The 27,082-nt window shown below is 46.9% G+C and overlaps 1 protein-coding gene across 1 annotated transcript; it reads left to right on the top strand.

Annotated features, from left to right (window-relative positions):
* Positions 1 to 2,271: 2,271 nt before the first annotated feature.
* EMP2 (epithelial membrane protein 2) lies at positions 2,272 to 15,328 on the top strand. The gene is made up of 5 exons (XM_006146511.3): positions 2,272 to 2,329; positions 4,185 to 4,317; positions 6,752 to 6,842; positions 10,760 to 10,906; positions 11,991 to 15,328. Exons 2-5 carry the CDS (start codon positions 4,240 to 4,242, stop codon positions 12,176 to 12,178), a joined length of 504 nt encoding a protein of 167 aa, XP_006146573.1. The 5' UTR covers positions 2,272 to 2,329; positions 4,185 to 4,239; the 3' UTR covers positions 12,179 to 15,328.
* Positions 15,329 to 27,082: the final 11,754 nt, after the last annotated feature.

Genomic DNA, 27,082 nt, shown 5'->3' with positions numbered 1-27,082 from the left:
GTGCTTGTCAAAAGAGAAAGGGAGAAGGAAAGTGAGAAATCACCCCCTGCAGGGGAGATGGCCATGCTGCAATCGCTTTTCCTCCATTCTTTTCTCTGGATTATGGGCATGCACACACGTGATTATGGGCATGCCTGATGTGATTTTACTGCTGCTGGGTCCAGGACTTGAACTATGGTGAACTGTGAGAGAATCCAGTGTCTCAACCACGATGTCACCTGCTAGACCCTAGATTGTATTTTAAAATGTAAAATGGGCTGGCAGGTGACATGGTGGTTAAGTAAATAATTATTTAAAAGTGAAACTAAAAATTTTATTTTCTTCAAATATTAGTAATTATATCTAATCATCAAATATTGGAATGAGAGAGCTAGACGAGATAGAAGGAGCAACAGGGAGGGCCATGCCACTTGGCTTGAGCTCACCAGGGACCCCTGCCCAGCTTGCTGTGCAGAAGGAGGGGATGCTCCAGCCTGTGGGGCATGCAAGCACATCATGAGAAGTGGTCTACTACCTTACACACTGCCTATCCAAATCAATGTCTAGCCACGTTGGGAGCAAAAATGTTTGGGTATACAGGAATCAACACCTGAAGATAGGAGACTAGAGGAAATCTCTCCCTACAATCCCTAGCAGTAAAAGGAGAGGAACTCCAGAAACCTGAACCCCACACTCTTACTATAGATTCTACACTCCCTCCTCCCATAGAGGAAGGAAACAGGCATGGAGCTAACTGACACCATAGGAAAGGGCATGAGTGCACAGCTATAGAAACATACTCAATAGAAATAGGAAGAAGTGAGTATATCATCTGATGACTAAAAACTGAAGTAGAGCCCCCCAAAATAGGAGAAAAACAGGAAATATCTCCCCCTACACACAGTGAACATAATAACTCCTCACCAATAATAGATGAAACACAAATGATCACAGAAATGTCAGAAAAGGAATTCAGAATATTCATTGTAAAAAAACAAAAACAAAAAACAAACAAAAATCCTCAGTGAGATACACGAGAAAACAACCAACCAATTCCAGGAGATGAAAAAAAAAATCCTTCTATGATTTGAGGGAGAAACTCTATAAAAAGAAAGACACACTCAGAAAGAATGAAACAGAACTTCTGAAAATAAAGAATATGATGTAGAGAATTGAAACTTCTCTTGAAATTATCAATAGCAGATTAAGCCATACTGAAGAAAGAATCTCTGACCTTGAAGACAAAATCTCTGATTTAGTCCAAACAACTGAAATGAGTAGATGAATAAGCATTAAAAATCAGGTCAATATACGGGAAATCCTAGACACCATAAACAGCCAAAATGCCACTTAATAGGTATCCCAGAAGGTGAAGAGACAGGCAATGACATAGAAAATCTCTTTTATGATAACTTTCCAAATTTAGAGAGGCATGCAGATATCCAAATCCAGGAAATACAAAGGACACCCAATAGATATAAGGAGATCCTCTCTAAGACATATCATAGCCGTTTTGTTAAAAATCAGAGAACAAGACAATATTCTAAAAATGACAAGAGAGAAATGCCAAGTACTTACAAAGTTTACCCCATTAGACTAATATCAGACCTCTCAACTGAAACCATGCAGACAAGGGAAGAATCAGAAGACATATTTAAAATGTTGAAAGAAAACAATTTCTGCCAAGAGTATTATAACCAGCAAGATTATCTTTCAAATGGGTTTCTGCCAAGAGTATTATAACCAACAAGATTATCTTTCAAATGAGGAGAAATAAAATCATTTCTAGATAAACAAATGCTGAAAGAATTTGCCAGAAGTAAGCCAGCTCTTCAGGAAATATGTAAAGGACTACTATACCAGGAAAACTAAAGGGAAGTAAATAGAAGTAAGAGAACACAAAACAACTAGAAAGGAAGGCTAAGTCCACGCATATCATTAACAGCATTTAACGCCAGGATTAAATCTCCCAACTAAAAGGCTAAAAATGCAGACTCGATTATTTTACACACAAGCAGGTTTAAGTACAAATTCATCAATTATTTGATAGACAGTTGTCTCCACAGGTTTCAACGTATATATTTATTATAACCATCATTCATTGTATAAAGCTAGATCACAGAGAAAAAGCCCCAAATGTTACAAGTAGCTGAATCTTTTCTTTGGAATAAATTTAAAGAAGGCTAAATCAAGAACTTTGTAAAGCCTATAAATCACCAAACACTGACTTTACCATGTCTTCACTTTTAAATATCTCTTTCCAATTTTGTTTTCTTTTTTTTGTTTTTTTTTGAGGACTTATTTCTTTACGCACAGTACACTATTGTGGTCTTACAAGAATTCACAGCGAGTGAGTAAAAGTTTTCTATCTCTTCCTAATGAGCCATTGCTATATTCAATTTTACCTATCTCTAAATGGACCAATAAAACCACAATTCTTTTTTTAATAATTATTTTTTAATTTTATTTATTCATTTATTTATTTTAATTTGACCAGAGAGAGACACACAGAGAAAGAGAGAGGAAAGTGAGAAAGCAAGCCTCCAGGTCTGGGACTAGAACTGTGGGAGTGTCCAGTGCCTTAACCACCACGCGTAAAACAATTCTTTTCAGAATATAAACTCTTATCTCCCATAGTCCTCTACATGAAAATCAAATTTTTTCTTTTATTTACTATGTTAAGATTATCTTTGTTTTAAAATAAAAAAAGAGATTATCTTTGTTTTAAATATATCCATCTTCATTCATTTACGAGGGGTTTTGTTGTCTGATTTTTAGTCTGATTTGGGGTTTTTAAGAACTGTATTTCATGGGAACCAGCAGTTAGCGTAATGGCTATGTCGCTGGACTCCCACGTAGTCGACCGCGGTTCGCGTCTCGGACCTGGTGGCTTAAATCTCACGCCGGGCGCGTGTGCGTGCGTGCCCAAGATCCCGAGAGGAGAATGGAGGAGAAGGGATTGCGGCGTGACCATCCCCCCTGGGGGGTGATTTCTCGCTTTCTGTCTCTATGTCTCTGTCTGTCTGGCGAGCGCACGCGCCCTATAGCAAAAACCTCTCCAAAAAAAAAAAAAAAAGAACTGTATTTCACAATAAAGAATGCCATAGATAATTAGTACGTACTTTCAGAATAACCAGTGGAATGTGTTTTGAATGTTCACAACATAATATAACATTAAATCGGGGCCAGCAATTGGCGTAATGGCTGTTGCTGGATTCCCATGTAGTCAACTGCGTGGTTCGAGTCCCAAACCGGGTGGCTTAAACTCACGCCGGACACAGTGCATGTGTGCCCAAAATCCCGAGAGGAGTATGGAGGAGAAGGGATAGTGGTGTGACCATCCCCCCAGGGGGTGATTTCTCGCTTTCTGTCTCTCTGTCTCTCTCAGTCTTTCTGGCAAGCGCACGTGTCCTGTAGCAAAAACCTCTCCAAATAAATCAATAAGTAAATAATAACATTAAATGTTGATGAATATGTTTATATCCTCAATTTGTTTATTATATACTGTGTACATGCTTTTAAAGACCTTAATGTACCCTACAAAGATGTGTAATGATTATGTGTAAATAATAAATTACAATAAATATTAAGCATTATTATAATGAAAGAAGAACAGTTGCTGTTTCCTCATGATTCAGTTAAAGTGATTGATTGATTGATTTGGGGGCAGGAACCTACATGAACTCTGCACCATTCCACCCATATTGTGTAATGTGACCCATTTGACATTTGAGGGTTTTTTTGAGAGATTTTTGCTATAGGGCACATGTACTCACTGGAGAGACAGAGAGACAGAAAGTGAGAAATCACCTTCCTGGGGTGATGACCATGCCACGATCCCTTCTCCTCCAGTCTCCATTCTCCTCTTGAGATTTTGGGCATGCATCCACACACACATGCCCCGCATGAGTTTCAAGCTGCTGGGTCAAGGACTCGAACCACAGTCAGCCACCTGGGAGTCCAGTGCCTTAACCACTGTGCCACCTGCTGGCCCCAAGATTTTGAGTTTATTGACCAGGAAGATGGTCATATTTATAAATATGTTCAAAGACTTCAATATTCCCAAGTGTGACTTTTAATCCTTTGATATTAAAATTATTCTTTTTGAATGCTTTTAAAAACATTATCTATATTTACTTTGCTACTTTTAATTTTAACTCTGCTTTGTCATTGATAGATTTGAATTTCTCTCCCACCTTCTTTAGCAAATCCCTGTCTGGGCTTTAAACGTGACACCTCGGCCCACCCCGCCCTGTGAAAATGCTGGTGCTGCTTGCATTTATCATCATCTTCCACATCACCTCCGCGGCATTGCTGTTCATCTCCACCATCGACAATGTGAGTCCCTTCCCCACCAGCCATCTCAGGTCCCCATCTGGAACCCTGAGCCCAGAGAAACAGGACTAAGAACTTGGTCAGGACCATCACGGTTTGGGGATGTCCTCCCTGCCAAGGCAAGCCCACCTCCTGAGCCTCAGCCTAAGTGTGGGAATTCTGGGACATCCCATGTTCAGGTTTGGGTGGCAGGTCCTGGGGGGCAGACACCTTTGCTCTCTCCTCCCTAATTCCTCCAGAGCCTAGGCCAATGCCTGGCTCTAGGAAGCCCCGTGAGGACATGGAATGAGTTCAGTCTTCCTCCGGGTCAGCCTGTCCTCAGTACTGGAGAACCTAGACAGCTTCCCTAGTCTCTACCCACAAGATGCCAGCAGTGCTCCACCCTCAGCTGCGACAATCAGAATGTCTTCAGACATGGCCAGATGTCACCTGGGGAACAAAATCAGCCTAGGTGAAAGGCCACTGCCCTAGATTCCCCAGGTGACCATGCCAGGTGACCTTTATCCCCTGCCCACAACATTTCCTTACTACCCAGGGTCCCCTGTTGCTAGCTTATCTGACCATGCCCTTCCCAGCAGAGCTCACGCTTAGAACTTCCAGACTCTACATGTACCCCATAAAAAGCAAGCTCTTCAGTGTCCAGCTTGAGACCATGTGGCAGGGACGCATTTGATAAATAACCTCTTGGCATAGATTTATATCCCTCTAGGCAGGAAATGAAGCTTTTCACAGAGGCGCTCTGGGGCCCACACTCTGACCCCAAGGCCTGACTTCAGTCCTGATCATTTCAGACCACAGAGATAGTAAAAGGGGCAGAGACGTTGTTCAGAAAGCCAGAAAGTGCACCACATGGGTGGCCACCTACATGTAGGACTCTTGCTGATTAATCATTATATCAATAGTATAGATGATAACGACGCCTGTCAGAGAGCGAAGCTGTGAGCAGGCCCGTCATAGCCCCTTTTAGGCACATTCTCTCACGTGATCCTCATCCCGGCTCCGAGAAGTCGGTACTTTCCTTGCATGGGTTTACAGGTGAAGGAACTAAGCTTGGGGCAGTTAAAGCACTTGGCAAAGTTTACACTGCAGTAAGTAGCCACGCCGCGATTTGAATCATACCAGAAGCTCCTGACCCCAGATCTTGTCAGTGGAGTTGAATTCAGTCATCAGGTCTGTGTTTTGGAGGTTCAGCTATTCGTTTGTTTATTCATTCATTCATTCCATGAGAGAGAGAGAGAGAGAGAGAAAGAAAGAGAGAAAGCACTCTCCACAAGGTCTTGAAGCCATAATCCACCCTCAGCCTCAGTCAGCCCTAGGTCATAGACAGACATGAACCTGGAACCCTCCCATCTGGGTCAGCCTTGCAGTGTCACATTGTATCATTGTGCCACTGTCTGGGCTCCGAGCTCTGTAGGTTTCTGCTGAGCTGTCATGAGCAGCCAGGAATGGGATCTCATTGACATGTGTCAGGTATTTGGACCTTACCATCCAAAAGGCCCACAAACTGAGAAATAAATGGTATTAAATGTTGTTTTAGAATCTCCTTTTTCTATTTCTTGCATCTAGTCCTTGGAGATCCTGAAAAGATCCCAGACTGAGTGAAAGAGACAGACAATAGGGCAGGAAAACCATTAGCCAGCGAACCTCTCAGGCCCCTGGAGTGTTGATGGCATCAGGCACTTACTGAGACGGTGCAGATGGTGCATTCCACCTGGTGGATGCACAGTGAATGTTTGTCGACTGGGCAGATAGGGGGCTCTGGTCTTTGGGTGGGTGGGATGCAGAAGGAGGCTGTCTGGGTGGAGAAGCAACAGAGCACAGGGGAAACGAATGCACCGGACTGGAAGGAGAATTGAGTCTGCACCCTCCACCCACCCCAGGCTTTCCCATGAGATTTCATGCATCACTAAGCCCCCTCTCACGTGGCTCCTGTGGTTCTGGAGGGACTCCCTCTGGGCCATCCTGTCCTTCAGCAGACCAGTAGCCTGAGTAGAAGTGCTACATCCCGGGCCAGGCAGTGGCACGGTGGTAAGGCAGCGGTCCATGAGTCTGACTTACATTGGTGAGTTCCAGGTTTGCATCTGGAGACATCCCTGAGTGGGCTGGGTGCATGCACATGCCCTTGATGCAGGCCTGACGGAAGTGAAAAGTGGACTGTCATGAAGACCCTGTTGGGGGTGGCTGTCTCTCTGCTTCTCTTGCTCATGGAATAGAAGAGAGAAAGAAAGAAAGAAACTTTAAACAAAAGAAGAAAGGAATGCAGAATCCCAGGCCCCACTTCGGGCTTCTGAATCAGATTACCAGGGGATTCACTCATGCCCTGCAGTGTAGAAGCTCTGGGGCCTGGTATTTACCACTGTGCCTCACACCTAGCTAGGTGAGTGTGTTTGCACCGGGAATGACCAGCTTTTCTCTCTGATGTCCTTTTGTGTTATAGGCCTGGTGGGTAGGAGAAGACTTCTTTGCAGATGTCTGGAGAGTGTGTTTTAACAGCACAAATTGTACAGAAATCAATGACACCTTTCAAGGTGAGTGCAAATGAATGAAGTGACCAAGAGGTGGAGTCCTGAGTGGGATGTGGCGTTCCTGGCCAGAGCTCCCTCTCTTCCACTCACAGTACCTGCGGGTCTGGCCAGGTTGGCTCAACGTGGCCTGGAGCAGGACGGGCATGAGCCGCAGGCAGAGGGCTGTGGGGGTTGCCTCCAGCTAAACCGGGCTTCACCCCTGCTCGTCTGTGTATCGGTGAAGCAGAATTTTCTTCCTCCCTCTTTCCACAGCCTCAGCTCTCATCTAGAACTTTCTCTCCCTGCCTCTTTAATCCACGCCTCACCTCTATGTGGGCTCAAGGACTTCAAATTACTCTCCAGTTGTGTCCCCCATCTCAGCACCCTGCCGCAGTGGAGGCTGCGAGTTGGCTTGTGTTCCTTTGCAAGCTATGCGACCTTGCTCAGGCAGGTCACTTTTGTGCTGGGCATCTCAATCTCTTCAGCTGAGGGATGGAGGTGGTAACGACTCACCTGCCATGTCTGCTCTTCAGATGAGCTAAAATACATGAAAGGACTGAAAAACAGAAAATGCCACTTAAAAACACAACATGCTAACCATTCTCTTGCACTGTGAAGGGGATGGTTCTATTTAGATAGAGCTGGTAGAAGAGGCACTTGGGAGTCTCAGTTGCCTGACGAGATCCCAGATGCCCAGGTAAATCTGATTATTTCAGATAAACATGAGGGATTTCTAGAGTATATCCCAAATTACATGGGCTATACTTACCCGAAAAGCATTCATTGTTTATCTGATATTCAGATTCCACTGGGTATTCTCTCTTTATATTTGGTTTAGTTGGTTTGCCAAATCTGACCACCCTATTTGGGGAGCAAAAGACCCTACTCACTGGGTCCCTAAGTTTCCCCTTGCAGTCATTAACGCTTCAGCGCTCCTAGTGAAAGAAGGCGAATGCCCATTTACTGAAGGCCAAGTCCTTTCCATCTGTGATCTCAAAGCCCTGTCGGGCTGGGACCATTGGCTTCACTGTAAAATGGAGAAACTGAGGCACAGAGCAGTTAGGTTATGGGCCACACAGCTGGGAGAGCACAGCGGAGCCAGGCTTCCAGTCTAGCTGTGACCAGTTCCGCAGCCTGCTCTCCCAACCACACGCCGTCGGAGCTGCCTCCTGCCTCGGGCCTGTTTGTCCCGCCGACCCTCAGCCCTGCAGCAGCTCTTCTTTCCCAGGCTCTGCTAGCCCAGCTGTGCCACATGTGGGGTCGGCCACATGAGCCTGCTGTGCTCCGAGGCCACGTCGTGTACCACGTCTTCCATGTGGCATTATTTACTTGCTGTTTTTCTTTAAAGCGGATCGGTGATCTACGTCTAAATTCAGCCCAAAGCCTGTTTTTGTTGTGGCCCTTGAGTTAAAAACAGTTTTTACATTTTAAAAGAGCTGTTTAAAAAATACAAAACTCCCAAACCAAAACAAAATGAAAAGAAAAATATGTGACAGGAGACCGTCCAGTCCACAAAGCCTAAAATATTTACCAGCTGGCCCCTCGCTGAGACTTGCCGACTCACTTCGAAGCCGCTCACTGTTTCCTCATCACAGTGTATTCTAAAGGAACTTTAAATCCCCTCTTTAAATGACAAATTGGTATTGCTTGCCATTAAAGAAGGGCCACTTTTGAACACATACTACATTGAAAATCAAATGGTGTCGGTCTCACTGGACACACCTACCTCCTGAAGGCTCTACGCCTACCTTTGGTTCTTTTCTGTAACAAAACAGTCAAACCCCCAATACCCTAGTAAGAGCAGGTGTTATAAAACTGCTAAAGCTCCAAGCGGAGAGCTCCTCCTAGAAATCCTGACAGGAATTATTTTAGATTTTTAGTTTTTTGCTATGGGCCGCATGTGTTTCCCAGAAACAGAGAGAGAGGGAAAGTGAGAAATAACCCCCCAGGGGGATGGTTTTACCACAGTCCCTTCTCCTCTATTCTCCTCTCTGGATTTTGGGCACACACGCACACATGCTTGGTGTGTTTTTCAAGCCACGGGGTCCAGGACTCAAACTGCACAGTCAGCCGTGTGGGATCCAAAGCTTTAGCCACCACGCCACCTGCTGGCCCCCTTAGAGGAATTTAAGCAACAGCCTGGCAGACCTCCTTTGAAGGAGTTATTAATACTTGAGGCCCTGATTGGGCTCCACCTACTCTAATCTCATGGGCCACCTGTGACATCTTCTGCACCATCCAACTTCGAGAAACCCTATCATAAAGATCTGCCCCCTTTCCATGTCCTCCATGTTTGCACCATCATGAGAGTCACCTGAGACACTTGCTCCAAACACAGACTCCTGGTGCCCGCCACAGGACAATGGTGGTAGATTCCCCCAGAGGAAGGGCCCAGGAATCTGCATTTCTAACGAGCAAATTTGGAAAGTCCTGCTCTGAGCCAGAGCCATACCCTCGGCCCCCACTGGGATCCCCTCCATGGCCTTACAAGCCCCTGATGCTTGGTCTCAATACTTGCCATTCTTTTATTTGATTTCAAGGTAGCCTGGTGGGGTTTTTTGTTTTTAATAAGTGAGTCCCAGAGGAAGGGCCCAGGAATCTGCATTTCTAACGAGCAAATTTGGAAAGTCCTGCTCTGAGCCAGAGCCATACCCTCGGCCCCCACTGGGATCCCCTCCATGGCCTTACAAGCCCCTGATGCTTGGTCTCAATACTTGCCATTCTTTTATTTGATTTCAAGGTAGCCTGGTGGGGTTTTTTGTTTTTAATAAGTGAGTTATAATTTACAAACAAGGAAATGCACTTCTTAAGAGCTCAGTTCAATGACGACTGTTTATGCAGTCATGTAACGCCATCCAAGACAAGACAGGGACCATTCTCAACAGCCTGGAACGTTCCCGCAGGTCCCTTTCCACTCACTTCCCACCGCCCTACGCCCCAAGTGCAACACTCTGCCTTCTGCCAAGGCAGTTTGTCCCGCCTATTCTTGGACTTGGAGCAAATGGCTGAAGTCCATTCACCTTAAGGAACCATGAGGGTCTCGATGACGCTAGCTAGATGACAGTAAATGACCCTAATGTGGAGCCAGAAGGAGTTCGGTTTGCTGCTCTAAACACCTCGTTAAGTACTTAAGAATCAGGCGCCCTCCTGTCAGTGTCAGGCAAAATTGTGGAATGTGAAGCAAAAAGGATGATTTGTTCTTAGGTTTCCTGTGCGACTTGGGAACTTGCTGCCAGCACTCCTTGACCCCTATATAGATAAGTTCACCCCCCACCCGATGAGGGGGAGCTACTAGCATCCTGGTGACTCCAGCCGTGCCCCTGCTCCACGCCGCGCCATCCACCCACGACCTTCTCCTTTTTCCACGGAGACTTTCTTACGCTGTGCCCCAAAACTTCACACCCCAATGTCCATTTAGGCCGATTTTAAAAGATGGGGATCCCCCTTCTTATCCTCAGTAGTGATCATAAGGTCACCTCTTACACTATGGGGTGCCACGGAGTCCGTGGAACTTTGAGGAAGTTGCCGAGTCCTGGGAGCCTGGTCCCTGAGAATCTTTTGGGGACCTTTCTAAAGGCAGACCCCACCCACCAAGGCTCCTTCCTGACTTTCTGAATCTGAATCTACCACTCGAAACCTGGGATCTGTACATTTCAAAATCCCCTGTGCACGAGCCAAGCGTCCAGGAGCCGTGGCCGGGACCAGGAGGAACGCAGAGCAGGAACTCCTTTCTCTGTTTTGCAGAAAAAGACGTTGAGGTCAGGCGCACAAGTGGGGTCTCGAGGGAGGGAGTTGGAGCTTCCATGGCCGCCCTGTGTCAGACTGTAGATGACAGCCTGAAGCCCTGCTCGTCTGCCCCGGAGCTGCCTCAGTCAGTGCACCCCGATTCCCGCTGGCCGTGGCGGGGTGGTCAGTCCTGCGCACTCACCCTCCACCCACAGGTTACTCCACGCTGCAGGCGGTGCAGGCCACCATGATCCTGTCCACCATCCTCTGCTGCATCTCCTTCCTGATCTTCGTGCTGCAGCTCTTCCGGCTCAAGCAGGGAGAGAGATTCGTGTTAACGTCCATCATCCAGCTCATGTCTTGTGAGTAGAGCCATGGCCTCCACAAGGCGTGTTTGCCCCCAGCTCGCCGGGAGGAGGGAGGCGCCGAGCACCCCGGAAGGAGATGTGATTCCCGAGCCAGACTACTGTGGGCACTTTCTATACAGGAGTTTGGGTTTAATTAGGAGACTGGAGCGGTATCTCAGAGACAGGAAGTGAAGGCCGGGGTTGGTCTCGGGCAAGTAGGAGCTGCTGTCTACTGTGTGCTGTCTTGGGACAGAGGAGAGGGAACAGTGTGCCAGGTGGGGGAACAGCATGACTGAAGTGCTGTGATGAGAAGGATCGAGCCACCCCGTGGGGTGGCGTGTGGAGATGGGGGTACAGTGGGAGACAGGCCAGAAGAGCAGGCAGGGTGAAAGCCCACAGGCTCTTGGGGGCCATGGGAAGGATTTGGGGTCTTTGTCCTAGGCTGGTGGGAAGCCATCAACACGTCGTAGGCTAGTTGGTGTGAGAAGTGCCCACTTAGGTTCGGGGCCCGAGAAAGCAGGTGTCTTAGCGCTTCATTTACGAATTTTAGCAAGGCTGACACAGATGAAGACGCCACACTCTGAAGCCGATCGCCTGCCTGCACACTGGGCTGACACTTGCCCTGCTTTGCCTGGGACTGTCTCTGATTTAAGTCCCACATCTCAGGAAACTGGTCGGCACAGTGTCCTGTGCGGTCACACGCCGCATCCCGTCAGGGCACTTCAGCAGAACAGCCAGGCACCCCTGCCAGCCGAGAATTCAAGTGCGAACCACCCTGGAAGGTCACTCAGTCTCGAGAACCTCAAGTCCACAGAATCTGTCTGGGACCTTCCTAAGTGCAGACCCCTCTGGGCTGGGTACTTGCCTGCCCGGTAAAACTGGGTTCAGGAGCAAGAACGAGATGCAGACTAGGGCCACGGTAGCCGCACCGTTCTACCACGGAATAGCAGTTGTCATTTTTCCAGCAGACTGAAGTAGACAGCTCCTACCCATAAAAGCTGAAGCGTGTCTTTGGCTCTGGCCGTATACCCCTCCGGGCCTGGGGCACGCCGTGGGTGGTGGTCCCTCACGTCTCACAGCCTGGCTTTCCTCCCGACAGGTCTGTGCGTCATGATTGCAGCTTCCATTTATACAGACCGGCGCGAAGACCTGCACCGCGACAACGCGGACTTGTACGCGCTGACCTCGGAGGGCACCTACGGCTATGCCTTCATCCTGGCCTGGGTGGCCTTCGCCTGCACCTTCACCAGTGGCCTCATGTACCTGATACTGAGGAAGCGCAAATAGAGCCCCAGGAGCTAGGTCGCTTTCGGGCAGTGCAGTCCACATTCAGATAACCATTTTGTATATAATCTTTTTTTTTTTTTTTTTTTTTTGTGGTTTTTCTAGCAAACATATTGTTTCCTTTAAAAGCCAAAAAAGGAAAGAAGAGAGGAGTTTTTGCATTCTTGGGATGAGAGGATAGAGACCCAGGCTGGTCCTCAGAACTGCCCACCTGAGTCTCCACAAGACAAAGATAAGAGACTCAGCCATGCCCAGAGCCACGCAGGCTCGACAAGGTGTTTCTTAACCTTGGGGACGTGATGGGATGTGACAGGAGACCTCGAGGACCCACTGTCTGTGGGTTTCCACCACCCAAGCCCCTGCTGACTTCAGCTCCCCTCCCTGCATCTCCTGTTAGCAGTGGGAGGCGGGGTGAGGAGGGCTCCCGTCAGGCAGGAGAACCTGCTGTGGTGTTAGCCCAAGTTCCACGTGGGAAGCAGGTGTGGCCTCGGACAGTCTATCTACACCCAAACCCAGCCCCAGCCCTCCTGGAATGAGCTGCGTCAAGGCAGTGCCACTTAAATTTGCTGACAATGTCACCTGCTTGCCTTAGTGACGGTGATCCTTAATCAGGATGTCAGATTCAGACTCACCGTCAACAAAAGGTTTCAACATGCGATCCCTCAGAGTACCCTTAAAATGCAGACCGTCAAGCATCCTCCCACCCCAACCTGCAGAGTCAGAGTGTTCGGAGTCGGGCCTGGGAGTCTCCATGCTCCTCAGGCAAATGCTGTGTAGATGCCTTCAAGTTGGGGACCACATGCCAGGGCCGGGGGAGCAGAACTGCCTCATAAATGTTAGAGATCTCGTCCTGTCGAGGACCCTCCCCTGGGGAAGTGGGTCCAGACGGTACTGCGGCCAGAGCCTTGGCCTCCACCTGCTCTTGGTCCTGTGTCTCTTCCACAGCTGGCTGCATCTGGGCCACCCGAGTCCCACTCTAAGCCACGTGTCGTGTCCTTGCTAGATAGTGGGTGCTGGTACCGCCTCCTCTCACCCTCTCTCAGAAGGCCTCACCCTTCTCTTCCTGCCCTACACTGAGGTTGGCTGACCTCTCATAACTCCTATTTCTCGAGCCTCAGCGGGCCCATCACCATTCACTATTCATTCCTCCACATGAACTATCCCCTCCCGGGACTCTCCTCGTGGGGCTCATAGTCTAGTGGAGGAGACAGATTATAACCATAGGAAAATGAACTATCGAGATGACAGAAGCTACAAAGAACACCACCAAGGACTCAAAACAGAGGCCCAGGGGTGAGAGGGGGACTGTCCTCAGATGCTCCTGGAGGCATTTAGATCAGTCCAAATGTGGCTGCATTCACTTTGGGCAGGTGGCAGTCACTGGGCAATGGCCGTCTGTGTTATTCCCAGGGCACACTCCGTGGACCGTCCCAGCAGCAAATATATCAGAGAGGGGGGTCCCCACAGAGCCCTGCTTCTCCAGCTCTAGTTGGGACCATCATCCAACTCAGCAGGGCTGAGAGGCCGAGTACAAGCATGAATTCCAGCTATTTCCAAGACTGCTGAGCAGTAGGGCTTTGGGAGTCTGTCTGCAAGTGTCAGAGTACCCTGGGCCGAGGAACAGCACCAGCCCATCCAGAAAATGCCCTCTGCCCTGGGCACCTCAATGTCTGTTTCCACTTGTGTTTTGAGCATGGTGCTGGGAGTTGTGCCTGGGACGTGGTTGAGACCTCGTCCTGCACTTGACCTTCTGCTAAGGTGAACGATCATTTGCATCAGTTCAGTTTCGGTGGAGCTGGGGAGGCATCTGCTTTGAGTAGCTTTTGGGTCACTGTGGATACCTCTTTGGTGCAGGACTGAGTCTCTCCATCCATTCATTCATTCGTTTCAACAAATAGTTTTACATCTTACTATGTTCCAGCACTGTGTGAGGCTCTGAAAGTACGAGGGTGAGCAACTCTCCACGTCTTCCCTGCTCCTATAGCATTTGCTGTGGGCGGGAGTGCAGGTCACAGCCCTGGGTTTGTGGGATATTCTGTAAACCTCATAAAAACAGTTGAATCTAGAGTGGCCTTCAAACTCAACCCAGGTGACTTTCCTGTACTTTTCTGGTAGTTACAAAAGACATACACGAAACACCTTGGAAACCTAGGTGTGGGAAGCTCAATCCCCAAGCAGTGTGTGAATTTCCTTCCCAAAGAGCTTCTGGGATACGAGAGCGTGTTGCATGCATTCTGAATCGACCCTGGACTCTCCTGGCTGGCTGTCTCTGCTGTACCACATTCGGTGCCATGTCACCTGGGACACTAAGGCCTGTCGAGACATGAGCGACGCCTCTGCCCCACTGTGGCATGCATTTGGGAAGCAAGCTGGGAAGAGGTGGTGGCGTCTGGGAGAAAACATGCAACTTTTGACCTGTAGGTAGAATCCGCCTCCCTGGGTGCTTATCAGGTATTCAACACCAACACAAGTAAGACATCCAAGAAGCAAATACTAGGACCAAACGTGTTACTGGCAACGACTGTATTTGAAGGAACTGTAGTTTGCGCATCTGACAACGTTTTTATAAAGTACTGTAACTCTTTCATCAAGGGGCTATGTGATGGAGACACTAATTCATTTTGTTATTTGCATTAAAATTATTTTGGGTCTCTGTTTAAATGAGTTTGGAGAATGCTTGACGTGCTCCTCTGCATGAATGTGCGTACACATCCCCGAACGTGGAAATCGGAGACCTCCCATTCCCACCCACTCTGCTACAGGCCTGAGCCCCTTAAGAACAGACTGGAGTTCTAGGATGCTCCGTGTTAACTAGGACGAAGAAACCTAGAACTCCAAGCCTTCGTGTAAACACAGAACACAGAAGCCTCGGTGGAAGCTGTCTCATAGTTCAAACCTGCCTGGGTGGGGAATTACTAAACTCACTAATAGTTTACATTTACTTACAACACAGTGGACAATGTGCATATCGGAAGGCAGTGATGGGAAAAAAATCTAGGGAAAACCCTAAAAGTTATCTTTGAATCTTGGTTTAGGGACAAATGTGATTTTAGGGTAGATAGATACTTTCTACTTAATGTACCTTTAAAATAGTCCATTTTCTACGTTTTGTATCATCTGAAACTGTACATGAAAAATAAAATTTAAAACCATGTTGTCCAGAGTCACAGACTCTAATGTTCCCAGCTGTGATAGCCTCGAGGGTGAAATGCCGCTGCTCTGAGTGACAGTTGTCATTCGATTCTGAAGATGATAACGTGTTTTTACAGCAGCAATTGCTGATCAACAGTTCGTTGTAAGACAGTCTCCCGTTTTGATGGGATTTCATGTTTCTTTAATGGGGCCAGCTTGGTACTTATATAACCTGGGCCCTCCCATTTGTCCGGGAGTCCCTCACTTGGTCGAATGACCTTCTAGTGCTATCTTAAAATTCTTAATGATACTTGAACTAGAGGTCCTATTTTCATGTTGTAGTGGTCCCCGCTAACTATGTAGCTGGTCTTGTCTTTAGTTTGTGTTTAATAAAGCCCTCTGCTTGAAAGATGGGGTCATGATGAAACCAGACTATCTCCACAGCACGTTCTGCTGAAAACAAAAATTAACCAGAGTGTTTTAGTCCACTTTTTCTGTCACTAACAACTAAATACCACACTGGGTAATGTCCAAGGAACAGAGGGTGTTTTTAAGCTCATGGTTTTGGAGGTGTAAGGTCAAAAGGCTACTTCTGGGGAGAGTCTTCTTGGTGGATATCCTCTGTGAAGTCCCGGGGTGGCACAGAGGATGTGGTGAGAGGGCAGGAGTGTGCACGGATATCTCTGTGCATCTCCCTTGGTTTCACTTCCTCGCCTTTCGAAACCACCAAGATTCAATCATGGGAGTCCTGCCCTTTTACTAGTATCACAATCCATTTTTAAATAATTGCCAGAGAGCACATGTGCTTGCCAGAGAGACACAAAGAGAGAAAATAGCCTCCCCCCACGGGGTATGGTCACACCACAATACCTTCCCCATTCTCTCAGAAAGTTGGGCATGCACACACATGTGCTCAGTGTGAGTTTTAAGCCACTGGGCACAGGACTTGAACTGTGGTCGACTATGTGGGAGTCCAGTGACAGAACCATTATGCCATCTGCTGGTCCCCACAAATAAAGTTTTATCAGAACATGGCCATGTTCACCTGTTTAGCTCTGGTGTCTGGCTGCCTTTGTGCTACCATGGCAGAGTTGTCACAGAAATCACAAGGGCCCGCAGACCCTAAAGTACAGTCTGGCTCTTCACAGAAATTGGCCAACCTCTGGTCTCATCAAGCAAGGAAGGAGCTGTTGTTTTCTGGGTCTCTTTGTAGGAATAAGAAGAGCTTCCCTGGAAACTTCCTGATGTCTTACTGGCTCAAGGAGTCTGATTTTCACGCTTAGCCCAATATTGACAGAAGTATTTAAATTATCATTTAACTTAAGATTAGCATCATTCTGTGAGCCGGGACTGAATCACTTCTCTGGGGTGCTGACCTCTGAACTGCACACTCAGAGGAGAGAAGTGGGATTGGCTATTGGGAGGCAGCCTAAGGCATCTGCCTCTTTTCCTCCTTTGGCTTCCCCACATCCGTGCACAAGTTTATAACAAACTTTAAAATTCATACGTGTTCATGAAAGAACATAACCCGAAGTTTCCACCTGCTACCACTTCTATGTGCGCTCCGGGGCCTCTCAGGGACACCTTTATCCCCTCCACGAGGTCCAGATGTAGCCCCCATGGCACAGTGACGTACAGCTAGGAGTGAAGTCACATCTTCCCAAACACCCATCATGCAGTCGGGAAGAGGAGTGGGGTGCCTACAATAAATGCCGCCCTTTGGAAAAGAGATGGGCAGCCGGGAGTCCCAGTGGCCACAGGTTTACTCTTGTCCTTGAGTTCCCGTAAGTTCTTTTCCTGGTGAGGAATGAGATCCATGGTCAGTCTACAGGCCCTGGTTCTCCTCGTGGGAGGGTCTTCCTCATCCACCACCTTCCACGGCCATATCTAAGCAGAAAGGAGGCACCGTTCTTCCTGCGGTTGCTACGTAGTAGTCTCAGAGGTGCCTCAGGGTTGGACAGCTACAGACTCTTGACGGTCATGGATGGAATTTTTTGGCCATGCAAGGCCAGACCAGCCAAAGATTTTGTCTGCATCTGATTTCTTAAAGGTTTTATTTATTTGCTTGTATCTTTGCTGAAGGGTGTGCACACTCATCAGAGACAGAGAAAGCTCCCTCTGCAATCCTTTTTCCTCCATTTTTACATCCCGTCAGGATGGAAAAGCACACACCCCTGGTATAGTTTTCAAGCTGCCAAGGTCAGTGTTTGAACCACAGGTGGCCAGGTGGGATCTGGCTCCCAAAGCACTACACTTAACCACTGCATCATGGGACTGGCCCTAAAGATGTTTTTTTTTTAAGCAACAAGCATGTATTAATGTACAAATTTTGACAGCTGGGAACAGGGTAATTCTGCCTATGGCCTTATATGAGATGGACCTAGTTTTGCGCCTAAGAGTCAATCCCTAGCCTTATTCCTCTGTGCTGTTCTACTGCAGCCTTGAGGTGATAGCTTCTAGCCCTCCCAATCCAAGCTCTCTCCCTAGGCTTGTCCCTTAGTTTGGTGAAGAATGCTAGTGGTAGGGAACCAGCAGTTAGCGTAATGGCTATGTTGCTGGACTCCCACGTAGTCGACCACGGTTCGCGTCCCGGACGCGGTGGCTTAAAACTCACGCCGGGCGCGTGTGCGTGTGTGCCCAAGATCCCGAGAGGAGAATGGAGGAGAAGGGATTGCGGCGTGACCATCCCCCCTGGGGGGTGATTTCTCGCTTTCTGTCTCTATGTCTCTCTCTGTCTGTCTGGTGAGCACACGTGCCCTATAGCGAAAACCTCTCCAAAAAAACAAACAAAAAAAACCACACACACACAAAAAACCCCACAAGAATGCTAGTGGTTCTGTCATATCTTTCTCTGGAAATCCCTCACAGCCAATCTTTTTTTTTTTCCTTTTCCTACACATCCAATCTTGTGCTTAGCCTTTTTTTTTTTTTAAGAATTATTTTATTTAACTTTATTTATTTTAATTTGACTAGGAAGGGACAAAGTGAGAGAGACAGAGAGAGAGAGGGAAAGCGAGAAAGCTAGCTGCCAGGTCCAGGACTCAAACCATGGGTGACCATGTGGGAGTCCAGCACCCTTAACCACCACGCCACCTGCTGGTCCCACCTAGCCTTTTAACTCCACACTCCTGATCCTTAGTTTTCAGTACAGCTCAGCAAACCATCAGCTTGCTGGTCAAAGGCTTGCTTTTGCATAGCTCATGAGCTGAAAAGGTTTTCTATTTGTTTATCTGTTTTGTTTTGCTATAGGACTCAAATGCTTGCCAGCCGGAGAGAGAATTAGAGATCACTCCCTCCAGGGGCGGGGTGGGGCGGATGGTTATACTGCAATCCCTCCTCCATTCTCCTCTCAGGATTTTGAGCATGCACATCCAGTGTGTTTTTTCTTTTCTTTTTCTTTTTTTCCACTGGGGATTGGCTGTTGGGAGATGGCCAATGACATCTGTCTCTTTTCCTCCTTTTGGCTTCCCCACATCCATGCACAAGCTTATAAAGACTTCCCCAAGTGATTTTGGGCAGCCAAGTGACTACCAAATCCCCTCCGAAGCCCAGGCCCTGTTTACCCACAGCTAGGCTAGTGCCCCCTAGCTGTGCTCTCCCATACCCCACCTGTATGCTCTTTGCTGAGCTGGGGACAGCCTGCATCCTTACTGGACATTCTTATTCCCTTCAATCTTTTTATACAAATATGTTTATTTAAAAAGAAACTTTATATCATAAAGTAAAGTAAACATCAGCCCCACCGGTCATCAGTGATATGGTTAAAAGGTAGATAACAATTTAAAAAAAATTATTTATATAATTTTATTTATTATTATTTTTTTAATTCACCAGAGAGAGAGAAAGAGGGAAAGTGAGAAGGCAAGCCACCAGGTCTGAGACTCAAACTAAGGTTGGCCATATGGGCTAACCTTAACCACCTTAACCAACACACCACCTGCTGGCCCAGTAAATACATTTTTTTAAGAAAAAGAATGCTGTGGGGCCAGCAGATGGTATAGCGGTTACTTTGCTGGACTTCCACACGGTTGACCACGGTTCGAGTCCCAGACCTGGTGCCTTGAAAATCATGGTGGGCACATGTGTGTGGGTACCCAAGAACCCAGGAAAATGAAGAAGAAGGGACTGAGGCATGGCCATTTCTCCTTGGGAGTGATTTCTTACTTTCCTTCTCACTATCTCTGTCTCTCCCCCCATGTGCCCTAAGGCAAAAAAAACTCTTAAAAAAATAAAAACACAAATGCTGTGAAATTCTTAGTACAAAGAGTTGTCTAAAGGAGCTTTGGGCCCACTCCTTCCTATTTAAGAGATTAGTACCAGATATATAGGTGTTAGAGAATGACCAGTATCAAACCTCGTAATCAGCGCGCTAGGAAGAGTGAGAGGGACGGCAGCCTCCTCCCTGCGTGATGTGACTTCGGGCAGCCTCAGTGCGGGGGGTGCCATGTGGCATCGGCCTTGCAGTTTACTTTCACCCAGCCTTAGTTTCCAGATGCTGCTCTAAGAGATCACCATTCATCCAGCCGCTTACAACAACACGGATTCGTTATCTTACCTCCTTGCAGGCCAGAATCTGATCTGTTTCACTGGGTGTTGGCAGGGCTGGTCTCTTCTGGGCCGCAGGGAGAACCTGTTTCTTTGCTGTTCTACCTCCAAGAGAACTCCTGCGTTCTGTGAGTCATGGCCCCTTCCTGCACCGTGGAAGTCGGCAGGGCAGCACCTCACTCCTCTCTGCCTCCTGCCTCTCTGTTATCAGGTCCCCGCTGATTACGCCAGGCCCACCAGACAGCCCGGCATCATCTCCCCATCTGGAGAGCCTTCGCTTCATCACATCCGCAGAGCCCCTTTGCTCGTGAGAGCATATTACAGGCTCTGGGGAGATATTATTCAATCTACCACAGCCTCCTCTCCAGTCTCATTCTGGTATCCGTCCATTTCAAGAGGGTTAATTAGCAAACACCCTACTGCCCTGCCCCATGTAAGGAAATTCGCACACGCTCTGTATTCCTCCCTTGTCAGATTTTCTGTCTCCTTTTTCTGAACAGGGTTTCCTCTCTCAAGCTGGCCTTGCAAGACTCCCCATCCAAAAGGAGATTAGAAAGAAATATTTTGCTTAGCCACACCTATACCTGGGTGGGTGACATGCTTCCAGCGTCTGAGAAAGCCCACCATGCCCCATACTCAACCCTGCCCTCTCCTGACCACGATTCCCTTCTGAGCCCGCTGAATACATGGTGGCCCAGCACTCGGAGGTGGAAGGCTGTGCTGATCCCTCCCAGATGGCTGGTGAGGCAGCGTCTCGGCCAGATGGCCGGAGCGCACTAATTACAGCTGTGTCTGGCTTTTAGAAGCTGAGGCTTCTGACTCATTGCCTGTGGGACAAGAGCTTTGATTTGTCTTTTCCTGTTCTGGTCATTTGCTTGTGTTGCTCACTCAGTGCCACAGTCCGGTGTTTCTGTAGCTAGCGAAACTCTTCTAGGAGTCCTGGCCACGTAACACGAAGCTCGCGGGCCTGAGGACCAGATCTACCTGGGTTCTAGCCTTGGCGCTGCTGTTAGGAGCTGAGAGACGTCGTGTAAGACTGAGTCTTCCAGACTCCTGTCCTCGTCCACAACACGGGGTGAGGCTTAGCTACGAGGGTGATCCATCTGGTCCCCCACTCACCCGGTATTTGTCGAGTACCTGTGATGTACCATACATTGGGCCAGGCACAGGAGATGTCTCACAAGGCTGTACTGGACAGAGAGGAAGTTCCATGCACTCAGTGGGGCTGGCATTATACTGGAGACAGTAAACAAGAAAAAAAAGAAAAAGTAATACTCCAGGTGCATGCACACGTGTACCCAGACTCCTCAAAGGAGGGAGACATGGAGGTGAAGGGTGTGGCATGACTATCCCCACGGGGGTGCCTTCTCACTTTCCCTTTCTTTCTTTCTCTCAGTCTCTCTCCAGTGAGCACACACACCCCTGGCAGATTAGAAAGAGAGAGAGATAAATAAAATGACAAGCTGGGCTCCATCTGTGAAGAAAAGAGTGTCATGTGAAGAGAGCCACTAGGGGAAGGTGAGAAGGTGAGGAGGACCCTTGATGAGATGACACTGGAGCTTGGACCTGCACTAGGAGAGCTGGAGGCCTAGGCACCAGACTAGTTAGAGCAAACGATTGTGAGATTAAGAAGATGTATATTTAGGACTTGGCACCTTGCCAGGGAACAGTAAGTACTTCCAGAGATGTCCAGAACCCTCATTTATGAAGCACCTCCACATGAATTGTATTAAGTTTGATTCTAGTGACAATGCTCCAGGTAGAGGAAAGGCATGGTGTACCCACTTTGTTGAGGGGAAGTGATGGGAAGGACATTAAGCAAAATCCCTTCCTTTGGTCTCTCTTCTCTCCAGAAACTACCTCCTTTGATTGATGGGAAACACCTAGAAGATGATAGTGGATGAAATGTAAGAGATACTGCTGCATAACAAACATCTCCAACACTTGAGTGGCATACAGCCATGTGTGTTTATTGCTCAGATGTCAGATGGGCTGGGCGCTGGCTGAGCAGCTCTGCTGACCTTGGCTGGGCATGTTCATGAGTCTGGGAGCTGGCTGATAAAGGCTGAGTTGATGGGTCACTCGACTCCGTTCCATCTGCCTCTCATCCTCCCTCAGATCATCCCAGAAATCATCTCATGATCTGCAGTGGCACGGATGCAGGAGAGCAAGTGAAAACACATGAGGCCTCTTCAGGCCTAGCCTTAGAATTGAAGCACCATCATTCCAGCTGCCTTCTGTTGACCAAATAGGTTATGACCTTACCCAGGTTCAAAGGCAGCAAATAGGATCCCTCTTTTCATGAGAGAAATCTGGTCAGTGTGCAGAGAGGGTCCTTCATCTTATATTACCATCAAGTCCTTTCTGTAAGTTTCTTTTTTATTTTCTGGGGAACAACAAACCCAGCAGCCCTACGAGCTCATTTGAAAGACAGTGACTTGCTGCTGACCACAGCAGGCCATTATGAAAACCAGAACGATACCAAGACGGCAAGTGTGGCCCCCGAGCAAGGATGACATGTAGTGCATGGAACCTTCTGTAAGAAAAAAAAATAAAAAAGGAAAGAAAAATAAATATGACCTGACTTGAACATTGTCAGCAAAAATAATAAATTAGAGAAAGGAAGAAATCTCACTCCAAAGTCCCAAGATTTTCAAAATGCCCAGCATTCATGCCCATGTGGCTATTTATTATATTTTGGCATCCTAAAATCCAGTTCCCCTTGCATTGATAACAACACCCCAAATTCTTTTGGGAGAGTATCCCCCAACCCTCCCCACCCCTGGAAGGTCAGTCAAGGTAGGTCAGACAACGTGTCTTGCAGCACTATGTGATCCAAGCCAGGCCTACTAACTTTTCTCTGACTCCCTCTCAGGATCCTAAAAGAAACGACTGAAGGGCGGAAATTGGCATTTATGCCTTCATGTGGCTGTGTCCTATTAAATCTCTCCACCAGTCTGCCACCCCTGAGCCCCCACAAAAGTCCACCAGCAAGGACTTTTGGTTCTAAGTAGAACTGAAGGTCTGAAAGTGAGATCATAGCCAGGGAAGAGCTTTGGACTCCAAGTTTAGAGAAACCCTGTAAGACTTGGAGGCAATTCCAGTGGAGATTTCTGGGGCCAGCAGGTACCGTGGTGGTGAAGGTGCTGGACTCCCACGTGTCCTCACCTGGAAGCTTGCTTTCTCATTTCCTCTCTTTCTCTGGTGAATGTGAGTGCCCGAGAGCAAATTTAAAAATAATAATACACAAAATTCAGTAACTAATTCTTTTTTTTCTTTTTAAAGGATTTATGAGTCAAGTTAATAATAAAAAAAACACAGTAAGGAGCAATGTGGCAGCCTGGAATGGAAAGACCTCATTGTACCTAGAGATTAGCTAAAAGCCTTGCTACATTAGCACTGTGTTTTAAATATGCTATTTTAAAAAAGAATTAGTTATAGAATTTTATTTATCATTATTACCATTTTTTTTTTTTTTTTACTTTGCTACAGGGCACCCATGTTCAACAGAGAGAGACAGAGAGAGAGAGAAGGAAAGTGAGAAAGCAAGCTGCCAGTTTCAGGACTCATTATCTTCAGCCATGTGGAAGTCCAGCACCTCAACCACCACGCCACCTGCTGGCACCTAAATATGCTATTTAGTAATATTGTGAAAATGAATTGGTTTCAACCCCAAAGAAAATAGCAAGCACATTTCAATTAAAAAAAAAAAAAAAAAAAAAAAGAGAAGAGGCACCACTGCCACCTGGTGGCCACTTGTCAAAATTATTCGTTCAGGTCTCCTGGGATGAGCTGGTGACAGCCAAATCTGCATTAAACGCACGGTCCAATCTCCACAGCTGAGTCTTGTTCTGCTCCTGACCTGGGATATGCACAGTTCTGTTTCCAATTAAAGTCTGAATTACGAACCAAAACAATTTTGTTTGGCCAAATTGGTTTCCTGTCACTCTGCTTACTGTTCGCCTCACTGCCTGAAATCTCTTCTGTGGGGGCCTTTTACTGGTTGACCTTACTTAAAGGATTAACTCCTGCACATAAATTTACCAGGCCAGCTTTATTCAGAACCTATTTGCCAGAAACAAGGTCTCCATCCCCACTACTAAACCACCTCAAAATCTTTCTGCTTGCTGTAAATGAGTCCCAGCCTGCAAGCCAGACGGGTGAGTGTCCCTTGTTGACGGGTCTTTGGGGGGTTTTTTGAGGAGTTAAGTGTTAGATTAGTACGGTTAGTCCAAAGGGCACTGACTTCAAGCTGTGGTGATGAATAGGATAATTTATAGGGAATTCCTAACCAAATCATTACCATGACATGTGGTTCTCACAGCAGTAGGATGGCTTTGAATAGGTCATTTGCCAGCGTGATGGAAACGCCTGTGCTGTATCTGTGTCCTCGCTTACAGGCAGTCTGGACCTCAACTCACAGATTACTTAGATCAGCAGGATCCCTGCCCCCCAAACGCAACACTTCATGGAATCCAAACAGTGAAAACTCTGATGCAAAAAATCAAATATTGGGTTGTTGGAAAAGTCATGATGTGTTTTTACATAGAAAAAAAAATGTCATGGGACCGGCAGGTGGCATGGTGGTAGGGGACACCGAACTCCATGACTACAGCTCGAGTCCCAGACCTGGTGACTTGCTTACCCTCTCTGTTTTTCTCTCTCATTGTCCCTCTCTGGACAAATTGAAATAAATAAAATAATTCTTAAAAAAATACATCATGACTTTTCTGACTATATATATATATGCCTTTTGTGTTACCTTGGTTAAATCCATTCCATCCCAATTTGTTGAATTACATTTATAATATTCCCCTACAGCCCAATCTAGGGAAACATAACTGAGTTAGAAATGGTTTTAAATAGACTGTAGGTATAGAAATGTTGTCTTCACAAATCAGACATCTTTCATCTCCATTAACATAAAGAACTCCCAGGTGTGTCCTTGAGCTGTAGGTACTTCCTAGATATTAGCCTTGTGACCAAACTTACTGTCCTCTTGAAAGAATTTCTCCTCATTGGTACCGGAAAAGGTTGTCAGTCTCAGAAACCCCCGGCCCCAATTTTTAAATTGTGGAAAGTTACTTTTTTCAAAGATATTTAAGAAAAATATTGTACCCTGATATATAGATGGATCGTTATTTCATGTCTATATGAAAGGTTCTTGCTTGTTGACTGGTGACAGTGAGTTGAATTAATTTTTGTCCTTTCCCACCATCTAAATAGTTAATCTGGAGATCAGTAGATGGCATAATGGTTATGTCGCTGGACTCCCATGTAGTCGATTGTGGTTTGAATCCCAGGCCTGGCATCTTAAAACTCACGCCAGGTATGTGTGCGTACATGCCCAAAATCCCAAGAGGAAAACGGAGGTAAAGGGACTGCAGTATGACCATGCTCCTGGGGAGTGATTTCTTGCTTTCTGGCAAGCACACAGGCCTTACAGCAAAAATCTCTCTAAAAAAAATGAGTGAATCTGTTAAGATCTCCTACTATCATTTGTAATTCCTGTTTTGTTTAGATTTTGCCAGTGCATTTTGATGACTGGATCCCAGCAGGCAGGCCTCTTCTCCCAATATAGTTCCAATCACCTGTACTTCTCATTGTAAGACAGTACACCCTTCCCTCCCTCAGAGTATGTGCCTGGAGCTTGTGAATTAAACTCACAAAAGCTAGATTAACTGGAAAAAAGGAGTACACGTTTTAACACCTGTTGAGAGGCTTCATATAAAAGAAGGGAAAACTCAGGGCCAGCAGTAGCGTGTTGATTATGGTGCTGGATTCCTACATGGCTGACTGCAGTTGGAGTCCTGGGCCTGGCATCATGCTTTCTCACTTTCCCTCTCTCGCTGTCCCTCTCTGGTGAATGCATATGTCCTATAGCAAATTTTAAAATGTAATAATAAATAAATTTAAATAAATAATTCTTTATTAAAAAAGAGAGAGAAGTGAAAACCCAAGGGGAGGGTTAGACTTGTGGAGAAGTGACTGGGTAAAGAAAAGGGTGTTTGGGCTCCTGGGAGTAGAAACTGGGTGGGCAGGAAATGATGGGAAAGGCTTGTTAGGAGCATTCGTTGTGCCTGCTCATGTCAGTCTTCTCTGGCCATCCCTGTATGAGAGTGGAAAAGACTTAGAAAGGGAAATGTATGTCACCGTCACAAAGGGACAGCCATGCACTGACTTTAGGCAAAAAGGAGGAGGGCAGAGAGTTCTTCCTGTGTCTCCTGTGTCTCCATTCCTGCAGCAAGGGGGTATCCTTATGCCAAAGTGGTATATTTTGGAATAGTCTATCCGAGCCCCTTCCACAGGGACAGAAAAATCAAGGTACCTGCACTCTTTGCCCAAAGAGTCTAAAGAGGGTGAAGGGCTGAATTACATTTGTCTGCATTGTAGGGCTTTTTTTTGGGGGGGGGGAAGGGGGTATTTCTGTCTTTCTTACTTTCATAGTGTGATAGAGAAAGAGTGAGCAAGCAGATAAATACTGAAATAACTCAGAAAACTTCTTGTCTATGGTGTAGATTTTCTCTATACCTTCATTGGCAAGAAAATCACACACATTCGTAGAATAGTGCACCTTTATGGTCATCGCTTATATTTCCAATTCCCATCTCGGCAACCAGATGAGTGTTGGGTGAAGCCTATTCCTTCCGTATTAACTAGTGGTGTGAGTGGCGGGTACTCTCACCACTACCACCAGGGGGTATCCAAGAGCCTTGAGTCAGCCTAGGTCAGCCTTGCTGCCTGACGATGCACAAGTTCATGGTCTCAGCTCCAGAACAGGGATGGCAGTTCTCAAATAAGTACAGAGGCTATCAGTTCAGCTTTGCTCTGGCCTTTGCCTTGATACGTCACTTAAGAGGCAGAATTACCAGACGGGTCAAGTTTACCAGTTTAGTGCCGCAATAATTCATCCCAACGATTTATTGCTTAGTGCGCATCTGCTATTGTTACCTGCCTGGCATCTCTTTCCTCTACTTTTGAGTAGTAGGAGCCTGCACTTACCTGGGGAGAACTGTTCTTCCCCATTTCTTGTCATCCTGGTAGGAATGTTAATTACCCCATCCCTTTGCACAGTTATTGTCTCACGGATATGCATGCGAGAGAAACGCCATCAGATTCTTTCTCCAGAGAAATAAAAACCCATGGGTTGTTGCTGTCAGTCCAACAAGAGCATCCCGAAGAGTCTCTGCCCAGATCTTCTTCTTTCTGTGAGTTAACCAGTAGCTTGCC

Source organism: Tupaia chinensis, unplaced genomic scaffold, assembly GCF_000334495.1.
Source record: "Tupaia chinensis unplaced genomic scaffold, TupChi_1.0 Scaffold000182_1, whole genome shotgun sequence".
Classification (NCBI taxonomy): Eukaryota; Metazoa; Chordata; class Mammalia; order Scandentia; family Tupaiidae; genus Tupaia; species Tupaia belangeri.
This window is presented reverse-complemented; position numbering and strand designations above follow the sequence as displayed.